Source organism: Mytilus edulis, chromosome 2 (assembly GCF_963676685.1).
Source record: "Mytilus edulis chromosome 2, xbMytEdul2.2, whole genome shotgun sequence".
Lineage (NCBI taxonomy): Eukaryota > Metazoa > Mollusca > Bivalvia > Mytilida > Mytilidae > Mytilus > Mytilus edulis.
In genome coordinates, this window is record NC_092345.1 from 53,508,539 (window position 1) to 53,534,183 (window position 25,645).

Below are 25,645 nucleotides of genomic sequence, written 5' to 3' on the forward strand. Positions count from 1 at the left end.
CTAAGTATAAAGCTAAGCTTTATTACAACTATCACATAAACAGAACATTAACCAAGATAACTAAACATAGACCATTGAATCTTGAAAATGAGGTCAAGGTCAGATGAACCATGCCAGGCAGACATGTACAGCTAACAATGCTTCTCTACAACATATATAGTTGACCTATTACTTATAGTTTAAGAAAAATAGACCAAAACACAAAAACTTAACACTGTGCAATGAACCGTGAAAATGAGGTCACGGTCAAATAAAACCTGCACAACTGACATAAAGATCATAAAATATTTCCATTCACCAAATATAGTTGACCTATGGCATATAGAATTAGATAAAAAGACCAAAACTCAAAAACTTAACTTTGACCACTGAACCATGAAAATGAGGTCAAGGTCACATGACATCTGCCCGCTAGACATGTACACCTTACAATCATTCCATACAACAAATATAGTAGACCTATTGCATATAGTATGAGAAAAACAGACCAAAACACAAAAATTTAACTATAACCACTGAACCATGAAAATGAGGTCAAGGTCAGACGACACCTGCCAGTTGGACATGTACACCTTACAGTCCTTCCATACACCGAATATACTAGCCCTATTGCTTATAGTATCTGAGATATGGACTTGACCACCAAAACTTAACCTTGTTCACTGATCCATGAAATTAGGTCGAGGTCAAATGAAAACTGTCTGACAGACATGAGGACCTTGCAAGGTACGCACATATCAAATATAGTTATCCTATTACTTATAATAAGAGAGAATTCAACATTACAAAAAATCTGAACTTTTTTTTCAAGTGGACACTGAACCATGAAAATGAGGTCAAGGTCATTGGACATGTGACTGACGGAAACTTCGTAACATGAGGCATCTATATACAAAGTATGAAGCATCCAGGTCTTCCACCTTCTAAAATATAAAGCTTTTAAGAAGTTAGCTAACGCCGCCGCCGCCGAAAGGATCACTATCCCTATGTCGAGCTTTCTGCAACAAAAGTTGCAGGCTCGACAACAAACCACTGATTATCAGGTTTCTGACTTTTGGACAGGTGCAAACAAATGCATAAGACCACCAATGCAGTTGATGGAAAATTTATGTCTGTTAAAAGTAGTCTGTTTTTTGGAATATTTTGTGAAAAGGTTAAAAATACACACAAAACACAGAACCACATATATATTTATTTATTGCTACATCACATTTACAAAGTTCGATCAAACTTAATGGAATGACATTCTTTGACTAGAAAGAAATAAGTATATAAATATAAGATTAACATGTACATGAAAAATTAAATGATTAATAAAGCTGGATAGACTGTTTTTGTTACTTTTCATACACTGGATTCATTATTATTTGTTGGATACCACTTTTTGTGGGTTTCCTGGGTACGGTGAACCACCAATCTAAATGTACATTGAAATTGAAATTTCTATCAGGTTGTTTGCTATAAATATACTATTTATTTTTTTATTCATGTGAAAAGTCAAATTTACCAATTTTTTCATTCATGCTTTTTATTCAAATTGCTTTCATTTCATATATATTTTCAGTATAAATAACCATTTTGCCAGTGCATAACAAAAAAAAGTTAACATTAATTGAGTCCAGCTACAATTGGTCAAGCCTAATCTACTGTCCTGATTACATTCACAAGTAATACTAATGTCCATCAGATCTCATCTAAAGTCCTCTGCTGAAAACATACCCTGAAATAAAATAAAGATTCTTTTGTAATCATCAATGGAAATTGAATTATTTAACTGTTTAATCATGATTTGAAATATATTCATATGCCAAAATAGTAATGTAAAAGTGGTTCCCTCATTCATTTAAAATATTGTTTAGAGGGAGAATGTAATGTAAAAATTGCAGGATTCCTAGCTTTTCTTATTCTTTAATTTACAATTACTGCTTTCATCAAAAGTTATAATCATACATTATCAAATCCAGAAAAGGTCATTTTTCGAAGGTCCTGCATTTAATTTTCCTGTGGAAAAACAAGGTATTTTGGTGATTATTTTCTATAAGTGGCTACTATAGTTAAGTGTAATAATAAAGATTATTATAATTTACTAAAGTAGTAATGATAAAATAACAAAAATTAAATGAGAATTTTTTGTGCATGGGACATGATGTAGCATGTAACGTTAAAAAGGGACATAACTCAAGAACTGTAAAAGTGATCGGAGTTTTGTGGTAACAAGCATTGTGTATACATTTCATAACATTTCATTGGCTATTTGAGGCAAACTTAAGTTAGAGAACGAAAACTTCAGGGGCAAAACTCAATAGTAAATGTTACACCACCAAAATTAAAACTTGATCTGTGTATTGTGGTAATGAGCATTGTGTTTCATAACATTTAGTTGAGACAAACTAACATGACCTGTAGAAAACGGAAACGAAAAAAGTCCAGCATTTTTTCCCTTTGAAATGGAAAATAACTCTTAGAATGGTAAAAGTGATGCAACCAAAATTTAAACTTGACCTGTGTTTTGTGCTTATAAGCATTGTGTATAATTTTCATAACAATTGGTTGAGGTAAACTAAAGTAAGAGAAAGGAAACCATTTTGGGACTTTAATCCAGATGGACAAGGGTAAAACTTAATGCCACCTTAGCCGTGACAGGGCCATAAAAATACCCTTTTTACCACTTGGAGAAAGTACAGGTAGGAAAAATAACTGTTTGGGAATGTGCATGCAGTAAAAATATTGCGTCAAAATATTAACTAGTGGATGCCTAGTGAAAATGGCAGGCCCACAAGATTTATTTGCAGTTTTGATTTCAGAATCTTGAAAAGGTTATTTTCCCTCGATTCTGCAGACCTCATGAAAAATGATTTTTTTCTCTGTTTCAAATCTTAGATATTAATTTTTGATTAAGGTCATAAATGTATTAAATCACTGTAAATTCAGAATTGCTGCAGTATTTTTATCGCAACAGACATAGTTAAGCATGGATTTTCAAATTTGATAGCATTAATTGTATGCAGCATTTCCTAAAATTATTATCTGGCTATTTTTTGATTGGTTCAACAAAAGCAGTAATATTTACTTGTAAAATTCCCGATTTTACAATATTCCAAAAGGGAACAACTTGTTTAATTTGTATAAGAAAATCACTGTGGATGCATGGACCTAACTAATGAAAATAGGCCATTTCAGAATTTACAGAGTTCCAAAAGGCAACGACTTGAATGATCTTGTATAAGATAACCAGATGCTCCGCAGGGCGCAGCTTTATACGACCGCATAGGTTGAACCCTGAACGGTTGGGGCAAGTATGGACACAACATTCAAGCTGGATTCAGCTCTAAATTTGGATTGTGATTAAATAGTTGACACAGCATAGGTTTTGGACACAGAATGAATGTGGTCTAATGAACTTAAAATATTTTTTTTGTCTTTGAGCAATCACTATGCTGTTGAATATTAATCCTCTCAAAAAAATGTTTGAAGAAATTTTCTTTTTATTTATGAAATCTGAAATGAGAAAAATTAACCCCCCCCCCACCATTTTTTTTTCACATCCCCCTTTCCCTTTTTTCAAAACTGATCTCAATTCAAATTTCTAATGGAGTTTGCAACAATAACTACTCATTTAAATACATCATAAAATATTAAAATGTAACAAAAAGTGCTTGTTATCACTGAATGGTAAAGAGTGTTTTAATTTATCAGTTGGTAGTAAAAGTGAATATACATTGTGCATTGTATAAAACAATGATTTAAGTTGATTCAACTACTATTCTGGACAAAGAAAGATAACTCCAATCAATTGAAAATTTCTTGCTATTGCACAATATTGTGCAATTAGATATTTCTTGCTATTGCGCAATACTGTGCAATTGAAAATATTTGCTATTGCACAATACTGTGCAATTGAAGATTTCTTGCTATTGCACAATACTGTGCAATTGAACATTTTTTGCTATTGCACAATACTGTGCAATTGAAGATTTCTTGCTATTGCTGAATACTGTGCAATTGAAAATTTCTTGCTATTGCACAATACTTAATATAATAATTTTGGATCCTGATTTGAACCAACTTGAAACTGGGCCCATAATCAAAAATCTAAGTACATGATTAAATTCAGCATATCAAAAAAGCCAAAGAATTCAATTTTTATTAAAATCAAACTTAGTTTAATTTTGGACCCTTTGGTATTTAATGTAGACCAATTTGAAAACGGGACTAAAAATTAAGAATCTACATACACAGTTAGATTTGGCATATCAAAGAACCCCAATTATTCAATTTTTGATGAAATCAAACAAAGTTTAATTTTGGACCCCGATTTGGACCAACTTGAAAACTGGGCCAATAATCAAAAATCTAAGTACATTTTTAGATTCAGCATATCAAAGAACCCCAAGGATTCAATTTTTGTTAAAATCAAACTAAGTTTAATTTTGGACCCTTTGGACCTTAATGTAGACCAATTTGAAAACGGGACCAAAAATTAAGAATCTACATACACAGTTAGATCCGGCATATCAAAGAACCCCAATTATTCAATTTTTGATGAAATCAAACAAAGTTCAATTTTGGACCCTTTGGGCCCCTTATTCCTAAAAACCTGTTAGGACCAAAACTTCCAAAATCAAACCCAACCTTCCTTTTATGGTCATAAACCTTGTGTTTAAATTTCAAAGATTTCTATTTACTTATACTAAAGTTATGGTGCGAAAACCAAGAATAATGCTTACTTGGGCCCCTTTTTGGCCCCTAATTCCTAAACTGTTCAGACCTCAACTCCCAAAATCAATCCCAACCTTCCTTTTGTGGTCATAAACCTTGTGTTTAAATTTCATTGATTTCTATTTACTTATACTAAAGTTATTGTGCGAAAACCAAGAATAATGCTTATTTGGGCCCTTTTTTGGCCCCTAATTCCTAAACTGTTTGAACTAAAACTCCCAAAATCAATCCCAACCTTCCTTTTGTGGTCATAAATCTTGTGTCAAAATTTCATAGATTTCTATTTACTTAAACTAAAGTTATAGTGCGAAAACCAAGAAAATGCTTATTTGGGCCCTTTTTGGCCCCTAATTCCTAAAATTTTGGGACCAAAACTCCCAAAATCAATCCCAACCTTCCTTTTGTGGTTATAAACCTTGTGTTAAAATTTCATAGATTTCTATTCATTTTTACTAAAGTTAGAGTGCAAAAACTAAAAGTATTCGGACGACGACGACGACGCAGGACGACGACGCCAACGTGATAGCAATATACGACGAAAAATTAAAATTTTTGCGGTCGTATAAAAACTGTAGATCCACAGCCTAACTAATGAAAATAATAGTCCTCAGAATAAATCTTATATTCAACATACCTTTGCTCTTCTCAATATAGAATCTTTGCTAGCATCATATGGTGCATCTTTACTAGGGATTTCTATCACTGCTGGAATTGGCTGGTCATGTGAATCTATTGCATATCTTATTTCTTCTGCTATCTGAAAGAAAACATTAAAAAATCTCGATGTTATACTTGAAAAAAAACAAGACTGTAATTACTAAATGTAATATTTTATAAATAGTTCTATTATTTTAAAGGATTCATTGGACAAAATGAAAGTTACTGTAAATTCAGAAATTATTGCGTGCATTTATTATTGTGATTTTGTCATTTTAGACTTAAATGCGAATTCTGAGGCAATTCATGCTTAATTCATATAAAATATTTCAAAATGCAAGTTAAAATTAATGCTTTTACAACTATGTCGCATTTTTCGCAATAGTAAAAACCTCACAATAATTTCAGAATCTACAGTATTGCTAACCTAATGAAAGTTTTCCACAGTGCTATCTCTATCTGGACAAGGTATTTAAACCTTTGTAAGTTCACGTCCTTATTGAATAAATACGATAGCTATTGTTCTTTGTGTAGTTTTTTTCACTGGGATCTTTAAATTTCTTCTTAGAGACTTATTGATTAAACTACCTGAGTAAAGAAAAATCTTGTAAATAGAGGGAAATACATGTTTTATACTCAAAACTGCTTGACCTGAAGGTGACCTTTTATCACAGGTTTGACTGTACCCTTACATTTGACTTGAGGTGACCTTTATCACAGGTTTGACTGTATCCTTACATTTGACTTGAGGTGACCTTTATAACAGGTTTGACTGTACCCTTACATTTGACTTGAGGTGACCTTTATCACAGGTTTGACTGTATCCTTACATTTGACTTGAGGTGACCTTTATAACAGGTTTGACTGTACCCTTACATTTGACTTGAGGTGACCTTTATCACAGATTTGACTGTATCCTTACATTTGACTTGAGGTGACCTTTATCACAGGTTTGACTGTACCCTTAAATTTGACTTGAGGTGACCTTTATAACAGGTTTGACTGTACTATATAATTTGACTTTGATACTCACTGTTTGATTTATTAATACAATAGCTATATCATCTCTCTTCAGAAATCCTCTAAATGCTTCTTCTATGTCATGACGAGGAGTGTCTAAAATTAAAAGATACACTTGCATTTATTTTAAAGAATTTGAAGAGAAATTTAAACAGAATGATTGTAAAACTTTTTCTATGTATAAAGCAGGATCATCTTTTAACATCTTAGATTGGGTTACTGATCAGGAGCTAATGTGTATATAGATCTAACAATTTTTTTCAGAAGATCAAAAAAATAGCTGATAGATAAAGGGGGATAGATGTTCAAATTATTCTTTTTAGCCATTTCTTACTTTTAAGTTTTGATTTAACAATTAACAATTTAAACCAATGTTTTGAAAAGTGGAGGAAATGAAAAGACAGAACATCCAGTGACAATATTTTGGAATATTTATTTTAACACCAAAAAAAAAAGGCAGATTGGAAACAAGTTCATCTTTTGATAAACTTGGTTTGGTTACTAGAAAAGTGAGAGAAAAACAAGGACATATAGTCTCCCTTAGTTATCATTATTTTAGGTATGTGCGACAAATTTACCTTAATTTAGGTTTTGGTATTTCTAGAAATTTAAAAGTAGTTGATATCATTATAACCTCAAGGTATCCTTCTTCTATCAGTATTGTGACTGAATGGTTATATTCATTTTCAGTAGTGGATCCAGGGTGGAGGTGCATGGGTTGGACCTCCCCCTTTTTTGGACGATCAATGCATTTGAATGGGGCGATATTAATATAGTTGGAACTCCCCTTTTCAAAATGGCTGGATCCAACCCTGATTTTTATAGCTCCCCTCTGGCATTAACTTTTCAGGAGTGAAAAAAATATATGTTAAATCTAGGATAAGGTTTAGAAATTTAACCAATGTTAAAGTAAGGCATAGTAAGGAATGGGTTAGCATGGTTAGACCTCAAGATAGTTAAAAGATTCATGTAACTTATAAGTATGCCAAGGCTCTATGTTGGGGGTCTCATTGGGGGGGGGGAATCCTGCTTACTGCATTGTCAGATTCCTGTATCCTGCTTACACTATGTACGTATGCAATTCTCATTTTTTTGTAATTTCTCATGTCCTGCTAGACTTTATCACAATAATTTGACTTTCACATGTCACACTTACAAAAAAATCGTCAATCCTGCGTCACGCTTAGACCCAAATGAGACCCACTATGTAAAAGACTGTACTTTAACCTATAACGGTTTACTTTTACAAATTATGACTTGCATGTATAGTTGTCTCATTTGCAGTCATACCATGGCCACATCTTCTTATATCTACATACAATATACCGGTAATAAAACTTGTTAAAAAAAAATTAAAAGTAAATCAAATTTCTAAAATACTTACTTTTATTAACAACAAGAAAATTTGGCTCTCTTTTTTTATTCAACTCTCCAATTCCACCCAGCAAAAACCCAGTACAGGTATCCTGTAAAAAAATATCTGATTAGAGGCTCTGGACAAAATTACATGAAGCAGCTTAAATAACATTGAATACATTAAACATTGTACATGTACATTGTATTTTCTACAACCAGTTGTCATCAAGCTTTCATGAGCATGATGAGTGTAACAAAACATGGAGATGGAGTTTAAGTTCCAGTTTGTGATATAAAGTTCCAGTTATGGTCAGAAGTCTAGTTAGCCTTAATGTGGTATTGGCCTGTTGTTTCAGGGGCGAATCCAGCCATTTTAAAAAGGGGTTCCCAACCAAGAGTAAAGGGGGGGGGGGGGGGGGTTTCCAGCTATATGTTCTCATTCAAATGCATTGATCACCCAAAAAAAAGGGGTGTTCCAACTCCCGGAACCCCCCTCGATCCGCCAATGTGTTTTGCTATCACTATGTCATCAATAATAGGTCTTGGACTTAACTGTCTTTACAGGTTAAAAAAAGATCCTCATATGATATATTGATATTGGGTAACCTGGACAAACTCACCTCAGATACAATTGGGCAGATTTTTATATCTGTACAAAGATTTGTAATAAGTCAATTTAGTATAGTACATGTAGTAGTAGCTATTTTTAGAAACAAATGATTGTTTTAATAAAACTATATCATGTATATCTTAAAAAGCGAAGAAAAGAAATTTACATTGAAAATGACTTCATATATTAAATTCCTAATGACCATGACAATCATGACAATAGGAAAAAGAATAAAAAATTTCCGTAATTAAGTTGATTTTTTTACCAGACATAAGATCACATAACATGGATGTTGAGTTTTTTTTACAATAAATGTTTATATACTTTTTTAAAAAAAATCTATTCTGTTTGGATAATAATGTAATAATTCAATAGACAACTTTCGAGTTTGATGCATTTCCGTCAAAAAGTCTGGTTTTAGTGAACATCATTTGTGCGTTTAGGGGCATCGTCACTTCCATTCCAATGTTGAGCAAGTGGTTGAGAAACTATAATGTTATACTGTATGAATGATTAGGCAAAATAAATTATCATTATAATTTATAGAAAATCAGCACTGCTGTCATTTGGGAATTGTAATTAATAAAATTGAGAATGGAAATGGGGAATGTGCCAAAGAGACAACAACCCGACCATAGAAAAAAACAACAGCAGAAGGTCACCAACAGGTCTTCAATGTAGCGAGAAATTCCCGCATACTTACAAAACAAATATTATTTGTAGTTTATCCTGAACAATGACAATCACTGAGACGCTTGATGAAGGTTAATAGTGCAGGGATACAGGCGACCCCCTCTATCTGGTAAATGACGTCATAAAAGCGTGCATAATTGACTAGTTTTTTCTGGTGACAGATGAACTCGAAATTGGTCTATTATGACATCATAAACATGATAAAGTATTCTAAATTTTTGCTTTAACTTCTTCCCCTTTCACAGGTACAAAGTAACACGTCCAAATAATAATGATGTCTTGAAAAGCTATTAAATTTTTAGATATGATGCCTACCTGGTCATAATGACTTGGACTAACTAACTTAACACCAATTTGTATCACTAAATGCACTAGGTGACAATCTGTGACTGTGAGGCTCTTATATTTTATTTAGTCAGCATATATATACATAATAACAGACAAAAACATGAGCTCTGGTGAGCTCTTTGACTGACTATCACATAAAAAATCATGCAGCAACATGCAAATATTAACAAATAAAAATGAAAAAGCATGCAAATATATATAATGAAAGCAAAATTAAACATCATACAGAAAGGGCAACAATTACAAAACTAACAGTCCAAAATAATACTTTGATACTGTAAGATTAAGAGAGCATTACATATTTTGGCAGAGATAAATATACAGATATGCCATGGGTAACCATAATATCCAGATGGGGTTGGACATGGGCTACTCTATTTGGATATTAAGTAAGGAGAGTTTTTTGCGAACTGTATACTACCTCGCGGAACTACTTGTGTAATATTAAATGTTTTTATATACATAAAATAAAGTTTCTAATCTTACTTCATCCCCAATTACTGCAATTAATCTTCCTTTTTGAGCAGAATGAGCCATTTTCACATCATATGATACGATTTTTGCAAGGAGTGAATACTATCAAAACCAATTCCCGGATCAGGTTATGTTACTTAGTCCGATATATTGTTACGCATTGGGTGATAACATCGTGACTATAGCTCAAGGCATAGATATAATTATGTCGGCTATGTCTGCTCAGGCAGGAACAGATATATAGTTAGATTAACTGTTCCCAGCAACACAGTCAAACACACAAGATTAATTATAAAATAAATTTCATATTGAAATCTGTGGTTGCTTCATTCAGTACTGATACTATTATAATAATAACAGGGGCGGATGCAGGAATTTTCGAAAGGGGGGGGGGGGGTGCTAACCCAGGGCAAAGGCAGTGGCGGATCCAGAAATTTTCATAAGTGGGGGCCCATTGACTGACCTAAGAGGGGCCCCGCTCCAGTCACGCTTCAATGATTCCCTATATAAGCAACAAAATTTTTTCTCAAAAAGGGGGGGGGGGGGCCGGGCCCCCTGGCCCCCCCTCTAAATCCGCCTCTGAAAGGGGGGTGCAGGGGGTGCAAAACATATGTCCCGATACAAATGCATTGATCGGCAAAAATAAAGGGGGGTGCGCACCCCCGGAACCCCCCCCCCTGGATCCGCCACTGATAATAAACTGTGTTATAGTAGTCTCAGTCCAGTACAAGAAACCATATAGAAACGCAATTGTTACAAATGCCTCATGTTTACAAGTATTTCTGTTAGTTCTATCAGAGACATATAATACATAGTCTATGAGGTATACTGTAAATAACAAGCATATATTTAATAAAGGTTATTTTAAAATATGACTAATCTGTAGTAAACACCAAGTTGCTTATTAAAAGGGAACCCCCTACTTGTACTTAGTGCAGATGAGTCAAACTCCTAAATTATTTAAAATATATTTTAAAAAACTTATTTTTAATATTATAGATTCTGTGTCCAGCCAGCAAGGCTCAGCAAGGGACGGTGCTAGACTCGGAATTTGAAATTACTCTTATGGGTCTCTGCGGGCCGTTAACGGGGTACCCAATCATATCAAAGTCAAGAGTTAAATTGAAATTAGTTATTGCAGATTATGTTTTTCTTTCGATTCTTCAATTTTTATAACTTATATTTATAAAATGCAAATAGTACATTGGAATCCTCATTATTCATTATCCAAATTGATTTGTTATAAGTATGTAGTAAATATTGAAAGTTTGGGCATGATTTTAATATATAGTGCATCAATTCCTCTCTTTTTAATAAATGGATGTCACATTTAAATAAAAAATTTAACCTCAACCTCACTCGAGGTGCACCTGAGACAAATTCGATTTTGTCGGAGAGAACCCTGGTATCTGCCAGATTCACTATTTGCAACTTTGTGAGCAGATATTCTTAATCTAGTAATACATTTCCTTTGCTCAAAAAGTCGCATTATCAACAAATAATTTTCAAAACCAAAGTCGTTTTTTTTTTCAAAGTTTTATTTAGAGTCGATATTCAATAAACTACATAACACAAGCTCTAGTGAGCTTTTCAAATCGACTTAATAACAAAATACAATACACACACACACACACACAATACAATACACACATACAAAAGTCATTAAAACAACACAATTTTAAACATATAATGCATAGTAAAATACCATAAATGACATATATAAGTTAAAAGCATATAGTACACTTAAAACATAGCACAAGTTAATAATAAGATTGCACAAATCATATAATCACACAAAAAATAAAAGTAAAAATAAAACAGGCATAAACACTACAATTATGCATGCACTGCACTGGCATGAGCTGTTACTTGGATCCCATGTTTGTACCAATTTTTTGAATTGGTCCAAAGATGTTTCCATTCGACAATGGTTCGGTAGCTCATTCCAGATTTGTGTAGCATTATAGCGAAACGATCTTAAGCCATACTTAGTAGTTCGAACTCTTGGGAGTACTGCTGTTTCCTGTGATCTTAAATCATACTTGTTAATTTTTATATCAATCAAATCATGAAGGTATGTATATCTAGCTGTTTTTCAACAATGCAGTATAGTATCCCTTAACAATCAGACCCCAGTGTAATTTAAATGATCTTAAATGTTGAATATTTTTCTGGTATGTGGTTTTATATGCCTGACATATTTTCCCTTAAAATATTAATTGATCCATACCAAGAGTTTTTTTTTTTTTTTGTTACAAATAGCAAGGACGTATGTTAGTTATACGTCCTTGCAAATAGCAAGTTTAGAACAATCATATGCGCCCTTTAACAAAGGAAATGATGCAAATACCTTAAAAACGATGCAAATATCTTAAAACATGTTTGACTATGTCATAATGCAGAGGAAAACGTCATAATTAAGACAAAACTGCAAAGTTTGTACTTTTTCTATACCTAAAATATATTTTCAGAATTTAGTATGAAGTTTTTCACAAAGTATCCTAGAGTAGATTGTATCCACCGATAAGTTTTCTTTTTTATAAATGTGCAGTAAAGGGATTAAAATATCCCCAAATTTCACACCCATATAATAGTATAGGCTTTGTTGTAAGGTCAAAATGATGTATTGCATTTTTTAGTAAAATTATACATAAAATATTTCATTAATTTTGCGGATGCACGGTTTCCGTAAAATTTGGGTCTTTCTCCGTATACCGACAATGAATTTATTGTTGCCATCTGGTTTCCTTTTTGTTTCTCCTTTATTGCCTTTGCTCATAGGAAAAAATAATTTAAGCCAGATTGATAAACTATAGGTGGCGTTGTGTTTGACAGGTGTCGATGAAGACGAAGCGATTTGTTGGTCAATATTTACGAAAACAGTAAACAAACTGGTAGCGAATATTTTTAAAGAAATAGGTCAATCCACAAAGTAGTTTGTACACTTGTTCCAATATCTTCTAAAAAAGAAACAGTCCCCCTTGACCCACATTAATTTACACTTGTTAAAAAGTTATATTTTCATATCTGATGATCTTGTCCAATGATGAAAATTTCCAACAGGGATAGGCTGATATACAAATTGTTTTGACATTCATTATACGATTTGGATCTCCTGTAGTTGGTGAATACCAGTATTCATCAATGAGACATCTACCCAATGACAAAAGCAACCAATGTACGTACAGTCTACATCTTGATCGCTTCTCACAACCAAATGAATACAGATGTCCACATTACAAATGTATATGTCAAGCTCTAAATTGTCCCAAGTCTATGAAAGTTACATTGTCGAAATAAGCATCTGGTGCAGGAAAATTTGTACCGTTAATGTTTTTATAAATAAAAGATGACAGAGAAATGAGATATTTAACCAAAGATAATCATTGGTGTTATTAATTTAGATTTCTGATTTATTTTCAGGTACTCAAAGTGTATGTACCACCTGTACACAGATATGCCACTTATTGAAGGGATAGGAGATGAAGTTACTGTTGTTTTTACCATTTTTCTAATATTTCTACTTCTCTGTATTGCATGGTTTTCAACAAATATTCAAGAACTACCTTTCTTTAGTATCATTGTAATAGACTTCACAAGAAGACAGAATAGAAATGCGCAACAGACTAACAGTGTTGAAGCAAGTGATAGTTCTGCTGTAAGTTCTACCTCTAGTGAGGAATCAACAGGGGACACATCCATTCAGGAGGAGACTGACAATGCCAGTAGGTCCTCCTCTGTTGATAGTGTAAACGAACAAGTGACAGGAGCAGTAAGTCAAATTCCAGTTCAAACAGATGATGTATCAAAGACAAAAGACAAAAAAGAATCATCTAACGAAAATGTGATTACAGAAGAATCAGGGGAAGATAGGGTGTTAGAGGACAGAAATGAAGATAGTGATGACTTGCCTACAACAGAAACTGAACTGAGACGTAGAAGGGTTGCATTCTTTTCTGATAAAAATCAAGTTATAGAGACAAAAAAAGAAAATAAAAATCATGAATCAGAGACCATTGTTATAAATGACAGAAACCCATCAAATTCATCAAACAATGAACTTCCATCAAATTTACAAAACAATGAATCCAATAAAACAACTGAGTCTGTTAAAAATGAAACTGAAAATTTGAACAGTGCTGAAATAAATGTTTCCTCTGAATCGGAAACTAATTCTAGTCAGAGTGATAGAGTTCGGATACGACTGAAATACCTAAATGACACTCAGAGAAATGTTGAAGCATCTTTAGAGGATACAATTGAACAGTTTAGAAGGTATGACATATATATAATACACATATTTACACTTGTATGCATATTTGTCTGCCATTACTTTAAATCACACAAGTTGTTGTAAAATATGACATCACAAGTTTTTTAACCAATTTAGATCATAATTAAAAAGTGACTCACTGTTACTTGACATCAAAAGGTTATTTAGAGCAGATCTAAAGTTATTTGTAGATAAAATTCAGCTTAATATCAAAAGTGCAAATATGTTAACACCCTTGTTGCTTACTCTGTTTATAATTTTCAATACATACTTTATATAGTACTGTAATCAACTTTGAAGAACTGAAAATTATCCAAAATAATGTACATGTCACTGTAGAACAGTTTGTATTTCTAATTTATTGAACAATTTAAACTCCAGCTGAATTGTAGTTCTATATAAGACTTTTAGCATAATCATTATGATTGCAAATTTATGAGAGCACTCTCATCAATAGACCAAATGACTCATCAATTAACAAATATAGGTCACTATATGGCCTTCAACAATGAGTAAAACTCATTCCACAGTCAGCTATCACACTTGTAAAGGTTCTCAAATGACAAATGTAAAAAAAAATGAAAAGAGAATACTAATAGCCTAATTCATGTACAAACATGTAACACAGCAACATATAAAACCTCATTCATTACTTCAAATGACAAATGTAAAAAAAAATGAAAAGAGAATACTAACAGCCTAATTCATGTACAAACATGTAACACAGCAACATATAAAACCTCATTCATTACTAACAAATGTACAGATGTCAATAAAAAAATGAAAAAAAACCCAAAAAACTCACTCATACATGTAGATGTAACTTTGTTCCTTGTAGGTATTGACAAATATAGTTAGTACCCATGGTAAAACTATCATAGCAATACAATGAAAGTTCAAACTATCAAAATTTTTCAATGCGTAGGTCATGACATTTACAAATTATTTTTCAATTGTATGAACTTACCTTTGTATATATATATATTAATTTGTATTAATTTTATAACTTGTTTGGTTCTGTTGCACTTACATTCCAATACACAAAATATCAGACTAATATTAAAGTGTGTAAAATGAAGTCAAGATGTGAAAATGTTTGTTTTCCAAATTAAGACTTATCATTTTTATCATGTTTATACAACCACAAAAAATGCGGTATATTGGTATGTCGTTGTCGTCGTCGTCGTCCGAAAACACATTGGTTTTCGCACTATAACTTTAGTTTAAGTAAATAGAAATCTATGAAATTTAAAAACAAGGTCAGTCTTCATGCTCTGCCAGAGGCCCAGCAGCCCAGGCTTGTAAAATTGCTCTCGCGCCTGTGAAAATTGTCTCTGCAGGCCAACAGAATATAATAAAAAAAATCAGAAATTTGAGATCGGGGCCTGTAGATTTTAAAGTTCATCGTGAAGACTGCAAGGTTTATGACCACAAAAGGAAGGTTGGGATTGATTTGGGGAGTTTTGGTCCCATCAGTTTAGGAATTAGGGGCCAAAAAAGGGCCCAAATAAGCATTTTTCTTGGTTTTCGCACAATAACTTTAGTATAAGAAAAGAAATCTATCAAATTTAAACACAAGGTTTATGAACACAAAACGAAGGTTGGGATTGATTTTGGGAGTTTTTCTCCCAACAGTTTAGGAATAAGGGGCCAAAAAGGGGCCCAAATAAGCATTTTTCTTGGTTTTCGCACCATGACTTTAGTATAAGAAAATAGAAATCAATGAAATTTAAACACAAGGTTTATGACCATAAAAGGAAGGTTGAGATTGGTTTTGGGAGTTTTGGTCCCAACAGTTTAGGAATTAGGGGCTCAAAGGGTCTACATTAAGGTCCAAAGGGTCCAAAATTAAACTTAGTTTGATTTTAACAAAAATTGAATTCATGGAGTTCTTTGATATGCTGAATCTAAACATGTACTTAGATTTTTATACGACCGCAAAAATTTGAATTTTTCGTCGTATATTGCTATCACGTTGGCGTCGTCGTCATCCGAATACTTTTAGTTTTCGCACTCTAACTTTAGTAAAAGTGAATAGAAATCTATGAAATTTTGACACAAGGATTATGACCACAAAAGGAAGGTTGGGATTGATTTTGGGAGTTTTGGTCCCAATATTTTAGGAATTAGGGGCCAAAACGGGCCCAAATAAGCATTTTCTTGGTTTTTGCACTATAACTTTAGTTTAAGTGAATAGAAATCTATGAAATTTTGACACAAGGTTAATGACCACAAAAGGAAGGTTGGGATTGATTTTGGTAGTTTTGGTTCCAAGATTTTAGGAATTAGGGGCCAAAATAGGGCCCAAATAAGCATTATTCTTGGTTTTCGCACAATAACTTTAGTATAAGTAAATAGAAATCAGTGAAATTCAAACACAAGGTTTATGACCACAAAAGGAAGGTTGGGATTGATTTTGGGAGTTGAGGTCCGAACAGTTTAGGAATTAGGGGCCAAAAAGGGGCCCAAATAAGCATTTTGTTGGTTTTCGCACCATAACTTTAGTATAAGTAAATAAAAATCTATGAAATTTTAACACAAGGTTTATGACCATAAAAGAAGGGTTGGTATTGATTTTGGGAGTTTTGGTCCTCACAGTTTAGGAATAAGGGGCCCAAAGGGTCCAAAATTAAACTTTGTTTGATTTCATCAAAAATTGAATAATTGGGGTTCTTTGATATGCCGAATCTAACTGTGTATGTAGATTCTTAATTTTTGGTCCCGTTTTCAAATTGGTCTACATTAAAGTCCAAAGGGTCCAAAATTAAACTTGGTTTGATTTTAACAAAAATTGAATTCTTGGGCTTCTTTGATATGCTGAATCTAAACATGTACTTAGATTTTTGATTATGGGCCCAGTTTTCAAGTTGGTCCAAATCAGGATCCAAAATTATTATATTAAGTATTGTGCAATAGCAAGACATTTTCAATTGCACAGTATTCAGCTAAAGCAAGAAATCTAAGTATTCTTCAATTGCACAGTATTGTGCAATAGCAAGAAATTTTCCATTGCACAGTATTGCGCAATAGCAAGAAATCTGCAATTGCACAGTATTGTGCAATAGCAAGTATTTTCAATTTGCACAGTATTGCGCAATAGCAAGAAATATATAATTGCACAATATTGCGCAATAGCAAGAAATTTTCAAATTTTTTTTGAGTTATCTTTCTTTGTCCAGAATAGTAGTTGAACTTAAATCATTGTTTTATACAATATACAATGTATATTCACTTTTACTACCAACTGATAAATTAAAACAATCTTTACCATTCAGTAATAACAAGCACTTTTTTTACATTTTAATATTTTATGATGATGTATTTAAATGAGTAGTTTTTGTTGCAAACTCCATTAGAAATTTGAATTGAGATCAGTTTTGGAATAAGAAAAAATTGGGGGGGGGGGGGGGGTCAATTTTTCTCATTTCAGATTTCATAAATAAAAAGATAATTTCTTCAAACATATTTTTGAGAGGATTAATATTCAACAGCATAGTGAATTGCTCAAAGGCAAAACAAAAATGTTAAGTTCATTAGACCACATTCATTATGTGTCAGAAACTTATGCTGTGTCAACTATTTAATCACAATCCAAATTTAGAGCTGAATCCAGCTTGAATGTTGTGTCCATATTTGCCCCAACCGTTCAGGGTTCAACCTCTGCGGTCGTATAAAGCTGCGCCCTGCGGAGCATCTGGTTGATTATGAACCCAGTTTTCAAGTTGGTCCAAATCAGGGTCCAAAATTAAACTTTGTTTACATGTACAACAATGTACACACAGGGGCGGATCCAGCCATTTTAAAAGGGGGGGGGGGGAGGTTCCCAACCCAGAGTAAAGGGGGGTTCCAACTATACGCTCCCATTGAAATAAAAAGAGGGGGTTCCAACCCCCGGAACCCCCTTGGATCCGCCAATGACACATGGAATAGAGCTGTTGCAACAATATCTTGGCTGGTATAAAAATAAAAAGATGCTGTACTCAATCTCAATGAGACAAGTTCACAACTACAAAGCATGTAACCACCATAGCTCTAAGGTCAAAGATGTATTTAAAACAACTTAGACATAATATTTGTCATGGCACAGCCTTCAAAATGAGTAAAATTGATATATCATATATATATTAGAAAATGTAAGCTAAGCTTTACAAAGCCCTGGGGAACCAAAAATAGAAAGTCATTGCGCTGATCGAAGAAAAAAAAAATTGAACTAAAATGTGTTACAAAATATGAATCAAATTTGACTATAATCATGGTTACATGTATATAATTAGATGTATGTTTCATTATTATGTGTTATTCTGATTGGCTACACTATAAGCTCGCGTTATTCCTTAACCAACTACATTTCACAATAAAATTTATTATTCATGATGACACAAGGTAGTCCCACAATAAAATGCACAGGTAAATTAAATAAAATCTTGATAAAAATCATGTTTTCATCATCCTAGCTAAAAAATGTAATTATAAGTATTGAATGCTTAACTTCATAGGGTTGTAAAAGCGTTGACCGTGCACACATTTTTAGGATGAAGCACTTCCACGCTTCATACAAAATGTACTTCAGTCAACGCTTTTACACCCAAGTGAAGTTACAAAAAGAAGCATTCAATTCTTAAATACATATATAGAAGACAGGAAACAAAAAAAAAAACTACCAGTGAGAATAAATGGAAGGCCAATTTCTTCAAGTTAATGAAGTTTTGAATTAAAGAAAAATTAGAAATGTGATAAATATGAGAAATCATGCATTCCTTTTATGAACATACTGTATTTCATAATCTTTTCATTTTATTCATTTCAGGGCACATTTTGCAGAGGAGCTTGAAGCAGATAAACTTGTTCGATTCATTTTCAATGGTCAGGATCTAAGGAATGATGCTAACACACTACAAGCCTACAATATTGTTGACAATAGTGTAATACATTGTCTTATAACTCAAGTTAATCGCCAAAATACTACGTCTGGTGTACAGAATGAAGATGAAGGATTTGATGTTGGTATGCTAATGCTTCCGTGTTTTGGAATCATTTTATGCTTTATGTGGTACCTAAGATTTGAATATCGTCAATTTTTTTCGGGGACATCAACTGTATGCCTGATAGGCATGTCTTTGCTTTATATAGCAGCTTTGTTGGCAATGATGGAGAATAGAAGAAGGGGACACCATCATGCCAATGTGGATTAAACTTTATAGGATTCTATCTACTTTAAATTCAGAAATTATTGCAATGTTTTTTTATTATTGGAAATATGCAACAGGGTTATAATTGCTGTAATTTAAACTCGCATTTTGAATGTTTTTTATTTAAATTAAACAGTATTTTTCTCAATATCGCAAAAAAATGAAAATTGCATTCATACAGTCTAAAATGACAAAATCCCAATAATAAGTGCATGATATAATTTCTGAAATTACGGTATATTTCTATTCAGGGTTCTCAAACTTGTGCTGGTGACTGGAAACTTCACCATCTACTTACAAAAATGTAGTCTTATTCCTGGAGAAAAAAAAAATTTGCTTAAGTGTCACCTTCTTTTTACAATAAAGCTATTTTCATCATATTGTTTGTTTGAGAACCCTGCTTTTAATTTTTAAACAATCTGGAAAGTTTCAGAATTCGAAATTCCACATTTAAGCAAGATTCCTTATAAAGTTGTCTGTCAAATTCATGTAATAATTGTATGTTATGTTATTGTAACAGAAATTTTTGGTTTTATCTATACAAAATATATTAAGGCTCACCAATTTTTTTAATGCATGCAGTTATTAGAATGTAGAAATATGAATGGTGGGCAGTGGACAGATGCCAGCAATTTTCATGCAATAACTGTTTTAATCAATGCTTTACAAGTTTTAATATGTTGTTACTGATGACAAAACATAGTCCAAATTTAATATTTAAGATTATTAATTTTGCTGTTCATGCAGGAGTCATGGTCCTTGGAATGGTAGAAAGGCACTTCTTGTCATTTTCATGGAATATCTTATGCGCTGTTCAACCCATGCTTTTCAAATGTTAATATGTTGTTACTGATTTTGAAAATAGAGGTCAAATTCCATATTGTCGATTTTTACTTTTATCTTTCAGCTGTTCAATTGTCTTTCAAATTGGAAATATGCACTCAATTATTTTCTTTGTTGTTTCTTATGAACTCTTTAACTAATTAGGGTAATTGAGTTGAGTCAAACAAGCATTACAGTGCCATTCATTATAAGAATACATCAATTTCATTCGTACTAGCTGCCCTCTCGAAGTTCAACAAAGGTAAAGTTCAAAATATAGAAAATATAGTTTGCTGTCAATTTGACAATTTATATAGAATAGAGAATGAAATAAGGGAATATGTTTAAGAGTAAAAACTGACAAAAGAGCAGAAAAAAACCCTAGAATACTTTTTTTTTGGTTGTACAAATCATTCAAGTGAAAAATTCCCTTACCTAACTAATGATGCTGACAAAAAGTGATGACTGTTGTAACATTTTTACACTTTTTTCCCCAGACTATGTAAAAGTATATATTGCACAATACCTAAATAAACTTATGAAAATAACAAATTTGTTTTTCGCCACACATATATATATATATATTCCAGACATGGTGGTTTGAAAAATTCCAACACTTTATTATGTGTGCTAATAATTGCATTATAAGCATTTGTAATTCTTTTTGCAATATATCAATGGCGTATCAAGAAAAGGGGGGAGTTAGTGAGTTGGAACCCCCATTTTTTGGACAATCAATGCATTTGAATGGAGAAATATGGTTGGAACCACCTCTTTATCATGTGTTGGGTACCTCCTTTTTAAAAATGGCTGGATCTGCCCCTGGTTATTATTATTTTTAGATTTTCAATTAAAGTTCAAATTGTTCTTTTGTATGCAGAATTTATAAAAAAAAAACAATAGGTTTTTTATGCATATAACTTTTCTATCTTGTTCTGCTAATTGAGGTTATAATTAAATACCTAAATTAAGATAAACATTATTGTAAATTCAGAAATAATTGTGAGGTTTTAATTATTGCGAATAATGCGACTGGGTGAGAAACGCAATGATAAGAACTTGTACTCAAATATCTGTATGCAGCCTTTCCACAAATTGCAATCTCACATTTTTGTCCATTCTGCAAAAACAATAATAAATGCATGCAATAATCTTTGAATTTACAGTATATCCTAAACCTTGTACACTCTCCAACTATCTGACTGATAGAATATATATCTAAAACAGTTTGTATATTCAAAGGGTAATCAATATAACAAAGGACAATAATTGAGTTATTTCCACAATTCTTTAAATTAAGGTTGTATTAGAATTTTCATAAAATGGTGTAAAAGCAAGTCAGATGTTTTTTTAAAACTGAGTTCCACTACTGATTTGCATTACTCCTAGTTGAAAAAATCAGAAATTTAATACTCTGGCCATAGATTTGAACTTGCACCCTTGAGTTTTAAGCAATATTGTTGTCAAATGTGGTATAAATTCCTGTAGTACTTACTTACTGGACACACCAAAACATAATCAAGACTAGTACTGGAGCTCCTGTTTTTCAACATCTCTCTTGATTTTGAAGTCCATCCTTCATTTTTCATCTCTTGACATCTATTATTTTATGAATTTATGAATGGGTAAGGGGGACTTTTACATAAATCAGTATATGGGGTGGTGGGTTTCAAACCCCAGCAAGATGTTTGTTCCAAATTTGTAGGTTGAGACCCTCACTCTGCAGGCGTCAAGGCTTGATTAAATTTTTTTACAAGCAATCATCTAAATTCTTTAATGTACATGCCAAAAAGATGATTAAACCAAACGAGATGACTTTACTTTTTTATCGTCATCTGTGAGGTAATGTGATATTGAGGTATGGGTGGTAATTTTTTCTACATCAAAAATGATTTTTTTCAGATTTCAACAAATAGTTTTTTTTAACTTTAGTATAAGATTCAGTGTTATAAGTTTTTTTATATTTCCAAACTGATTTTCACCTGGAATGTGATACTATTTATTATGTTTTTGTTGAATATGATATATATAAATAAATTACATGTTCTTGTAATTACTTTTTCTTTATTTTACCATGCATGATAAGATATTGCTGTGTATTTATGAACATATAAAACAATTGAATGTCTTTTATAACCCTGAAATCACACAATGTCTAGAAATGAAAAAGATAGGTGGATTGATTGTTGGTGTTTTAACAACACTTTTATCCATTTATTTTGGACTATTTCGTAGTGGCCAGTTTTTATTGGTGGAGGATGGCGGAGTCCCAAAAGAAAACCATTGACTTTCGATAGGAAAACTGACAATCCTAGTCAATTAAGATTGGAGTCCAAGTGCACCAGCACTAGTAGAACTTCTTAGACCACTTGACCACTGAGGCCTCAAAATGTACAGGACTGTCTTCTTTCAGTGGCATTTATAGCATTGCACTCTTTCTTCTTGTTCCAATGTCTTGATTTAGATTATTTTTTTCCTGAATATGAAATTATGCAAACAACAAATAATGCCAGACACATAAATCCTAATTATACAATCACAGAAAATTTTGGGATCAAATATTGGTATCACGTTGTTGTTGTCCGAAGACATTTGGTATTCACACAATACCTTTAGTATAAGTTAATAGAAATTTATGAAATTTAAACACAAGGTTTATGACCACAAAAGGATGGTTTTGATTGATTTTGGGGGTTATGGTCCCAATAGTTTAGGAATTAGTGCCCAAATTAGCATTTTTCTAGTTTCCAGAAAGTAACTTGTGGAATGGTGTATAGAGCTCTCTGAAATTATACCACAAGTTTCCATAACACACAATGATGGTAATAATTGGCTTTTGGAGTTAATATGGCTCAAATCATTAAGGAATTAGAGGCAAAAAAGGGGGAAAACAAGGATGTCCTGGTTAATGGACAATTACTATAGTACAAAACATAATTTAAAAGCAGTGTAAGGGAGGTATTTCAAACACAACATTTTGAATTACCTCTCTCACACTGCTTTTAAATTATGTATAAAGACATGTTGTATTGTCTATGTGATTAACTGTCAATTTTATTTTTAGAAATTACTATTTTAAAAATGCTGTTCTAAAGATTTCAGATATTCAAAAGAATATTTATTCAAATATGCAAAACAAAGGGTGGGAGGGTAAACATCTTTTTTTGTGGGAGGGGTCAATTTGCAACAGCAAAGTGTATTGCACAAAAGCAAAAAAATGAATATGTGAAAATCACATAACCAGTTCAAGAACTGCATTAAAAACACACAAAATATTATCATTAAGTAAGTCCTTTTGCTTGTCTTATTCAAGGTTAGGAATTTAGTCTGTTACACATTGAGACTATCCATTTACTTTGTTTGTTTTATGAGGTTAGAAGATACTATGTTGGCAATCACAAACCCTAAGTCAAGAACTGAGAACACCATAACCAATAAAAAAACATTGAAAAGACAAACAAAAGTCCACAAAACATTACACAGAAAACTCAAAATTTAAGCAAAAAGAATCAAATCAAAAGTAATGATTTTCTATTATCAGCTCAAGAAGAGTTAAAGCAGTTTCTGCTCCGCAAGTGGCACTCTTCACTTAAAATTGCAAGTAAAAAAATCAACATAATCGGTTATGTCAATATTGAAGTAGAGGAAATAGTTGTGGCTACAGGTAGAAGCTTTGTACTTCAGATAAACGATTGATTGATTGATTGGTTGATTGATTGAGCTATAATCTACTTTAAGTACTATTGGTTATATCGTGGCAGTCAGTTTTTGTCGAGCCTTCGACTTTAGTCGAAAAAGCGAGACTAAGCGATCCTACATTCCGTCGGCGTCGGCGTCGTCGTCGGCGGCGTCCACAAATATTCACTCTGTGGTTAAAGTTTTTTAAATTTTAATAACTTTCTTAAACTATACTGTATTTCTACCAAACTTGGACAGAAGCTTCTTTATGATCATTAGATAGTATCCAGAAGTAAATTTTGTAAAAATAAAATTCCATTTTTTCCGTATTTTACTTATAAATGGACTTAGTTTTTCTGCGGGGAAACATAACATTCACTCTGTGGTTAAAGTTTTTGAAATTTTAATAACTTTCTCAAACTATCCTGGGTTTGTACCAAACTTTGACAGAAGTTTGTTTATGATCATAAGATAGTATCCAGAAGTAAATTTTGTAAAAAAATAAATGCATTTTTCCGTTTTTCACTTATAAATGGACTTAGTTTTTTCTACGGGGAAACATAACATTTACTCTGTGGTTAAAGTTTTTAGAATTTTAATAACTTCCTTAAACTATCCTGGGTTTGTATCAAACTTTGACAGAAGCTTGTTTATGATCATAAGATAGTATCCAGAAGTAAATTTTGTAAAAAAATGAATTCATTTTTCCGTATTTTACTTATAAATGGACTTAGTTTTTCTGCTGGGTAACATTACATTCACTCTGTGGTTAAAGTTTTTAGAATTTTAATAACTTTCTTAAACTATCCTGGGTTTGTACCAATCTTTGACAGAAGCTTATTTATGATCATTAGATAGTATCCAGAAGTAAATTTTGTAAAAACAGAACTCCATTTTTTCTGTATTTTTCTTTTAAATGGACTTTAATTTTCTTCCAGTTTACCTTACATACAGTCTGCAGTTAAAGTTTTCAAAACATTTATTATATTCATTAAACTATCATAGATTTTTACCAAAATTGGACAGATTAGCTTCTCACAATCATAAGATAGTATCAAGAGGAATATTTTTATTGACTTTTTTCCTCAGTTTTGTTGAGCCTGCGATTTACAGCAAAAGTAGGCGAGACACTGGGTTCCGCGGAACCCTTACAAATTTTTATTGGTGAAGAAACTGAGATGTCAGGAGAAAGCCACTGACATTTGATAGGAAATTCAGATTGAAGAATACCATGACCTCATTTTCATGTTTTTATTGATCAAAGTTGAATGTTCACAAATAAATACAGTTTCAAAAAGGTTAACTATATTTATGTCTCAAAGAGGGCAATAAGTTTTACTGTCCGTCTGTACATCTGTACAGATCAGATCAAGTTTGAATTTGAACTGTTCTAGAGTTATGCCCCTTGACAAATTAATAAATTGCTGCATTATTGTTTTCATTCTTTGAACTTCAGTTTGCCTCTACCAAATGCTATGAAACTTGTACACAATGCTAATTATCACAATATACACATCAAGTGTGTCCCTTTTATTGATCTAGAGTTATGCCACTTTACAAATTGAAAAATTGCTGATTTTTGTTGAGCCTGCAACTTTTGTGACAGTGATCTTGCGGTAACGGCTGTGTTAGTTAACTTTTTAAAAGCTTTATATTTTAAAAGGTGGAATAACTGGATGTTTCATACTCTGTATATAGATGCCTTATGTTGTAAAGTTTCTGTCTGTCCCATGTCCATTGTCCTTGAACTCATTTCCATGGTTCAGTGACTACTTGAAAAAGATTTTTTATAATGTTAATTTCTCT

General features: G+C 32.4%; 2 protein-coding genes across 4 annotated transcripts; one reads left to right on the top strand and one right to left on the bottom strand.

The window, feature by feature from the left end:
* Positions 1 to 1,178: 1,178 nt before the first annotated feature.
* On the bottom strand, positions 1,179 to 10,012 carry LOC139512434 (V-type proton ATPase subunit F-like). Its single transcript, XM_071300045.1, has 5 exons — positions 9,890 to 10,012; positions 7,781 to 7,862; positions 6,410 to 6,492; positions 5,354 to 5,476; positions 1,179 to 1,720 (listed from the first exon to the last, which is right to left on the bottom strand). The coding sequence occupies exons 1-5, from the start codon at positions 9,938 to 9,940 to the stop codon at positions 1,691 to 1,693; spliced, it is 369 nt and encodes a 122-aa protein (XP_071156146.1). The 5' UTR covers positions 9,941 to 10,012; the 3' UTR covers positions 1,179 to 1,690.
* Positions 10,013 to 12,620: 2,608 nt separating this feature from the next.
* LOC139510247 (transmembrane and ubiquitin-like domain-containing protein 1) lies at positions 12,621 to 22,214 on the top strand. Of its 3 annotated transcripts, none has more exons than XM_071296734.1 (3): positions 12,621 to 12,740; positions 13,301 to 14,152; positions 18,958 to 22,214. In XM_071296734.1, the coding sequence occupies exons 2-3, from the start codon at positions 13,314 to 13,316 to the stop codon at positions 19,340 to 19,342; spliced, it is 1,224 nt and encodes a 407-aa protein (XP_071152835.1). In that variant the 5' UTR covers positions 12,621 to 12,740; positions 13,301 to 13,313; the 3' UTR covers positions 19,343 to 22,214. The 3 variants fall into 3 exon arrangements, with proteins under 3 accessions (XP_071152835.1, XP_071152833.1, XP_071152834.1); XM_071296732.1 differs by having other exon boundaries at positions 12,655 to 12,771; XM_071296733.1 differs by having other exon boundaries at positions 12,678 to 12,796.
* The last annotated feature ends 3,431 nt before the right edge of the window (positions 22,215 to 25,645 follow it).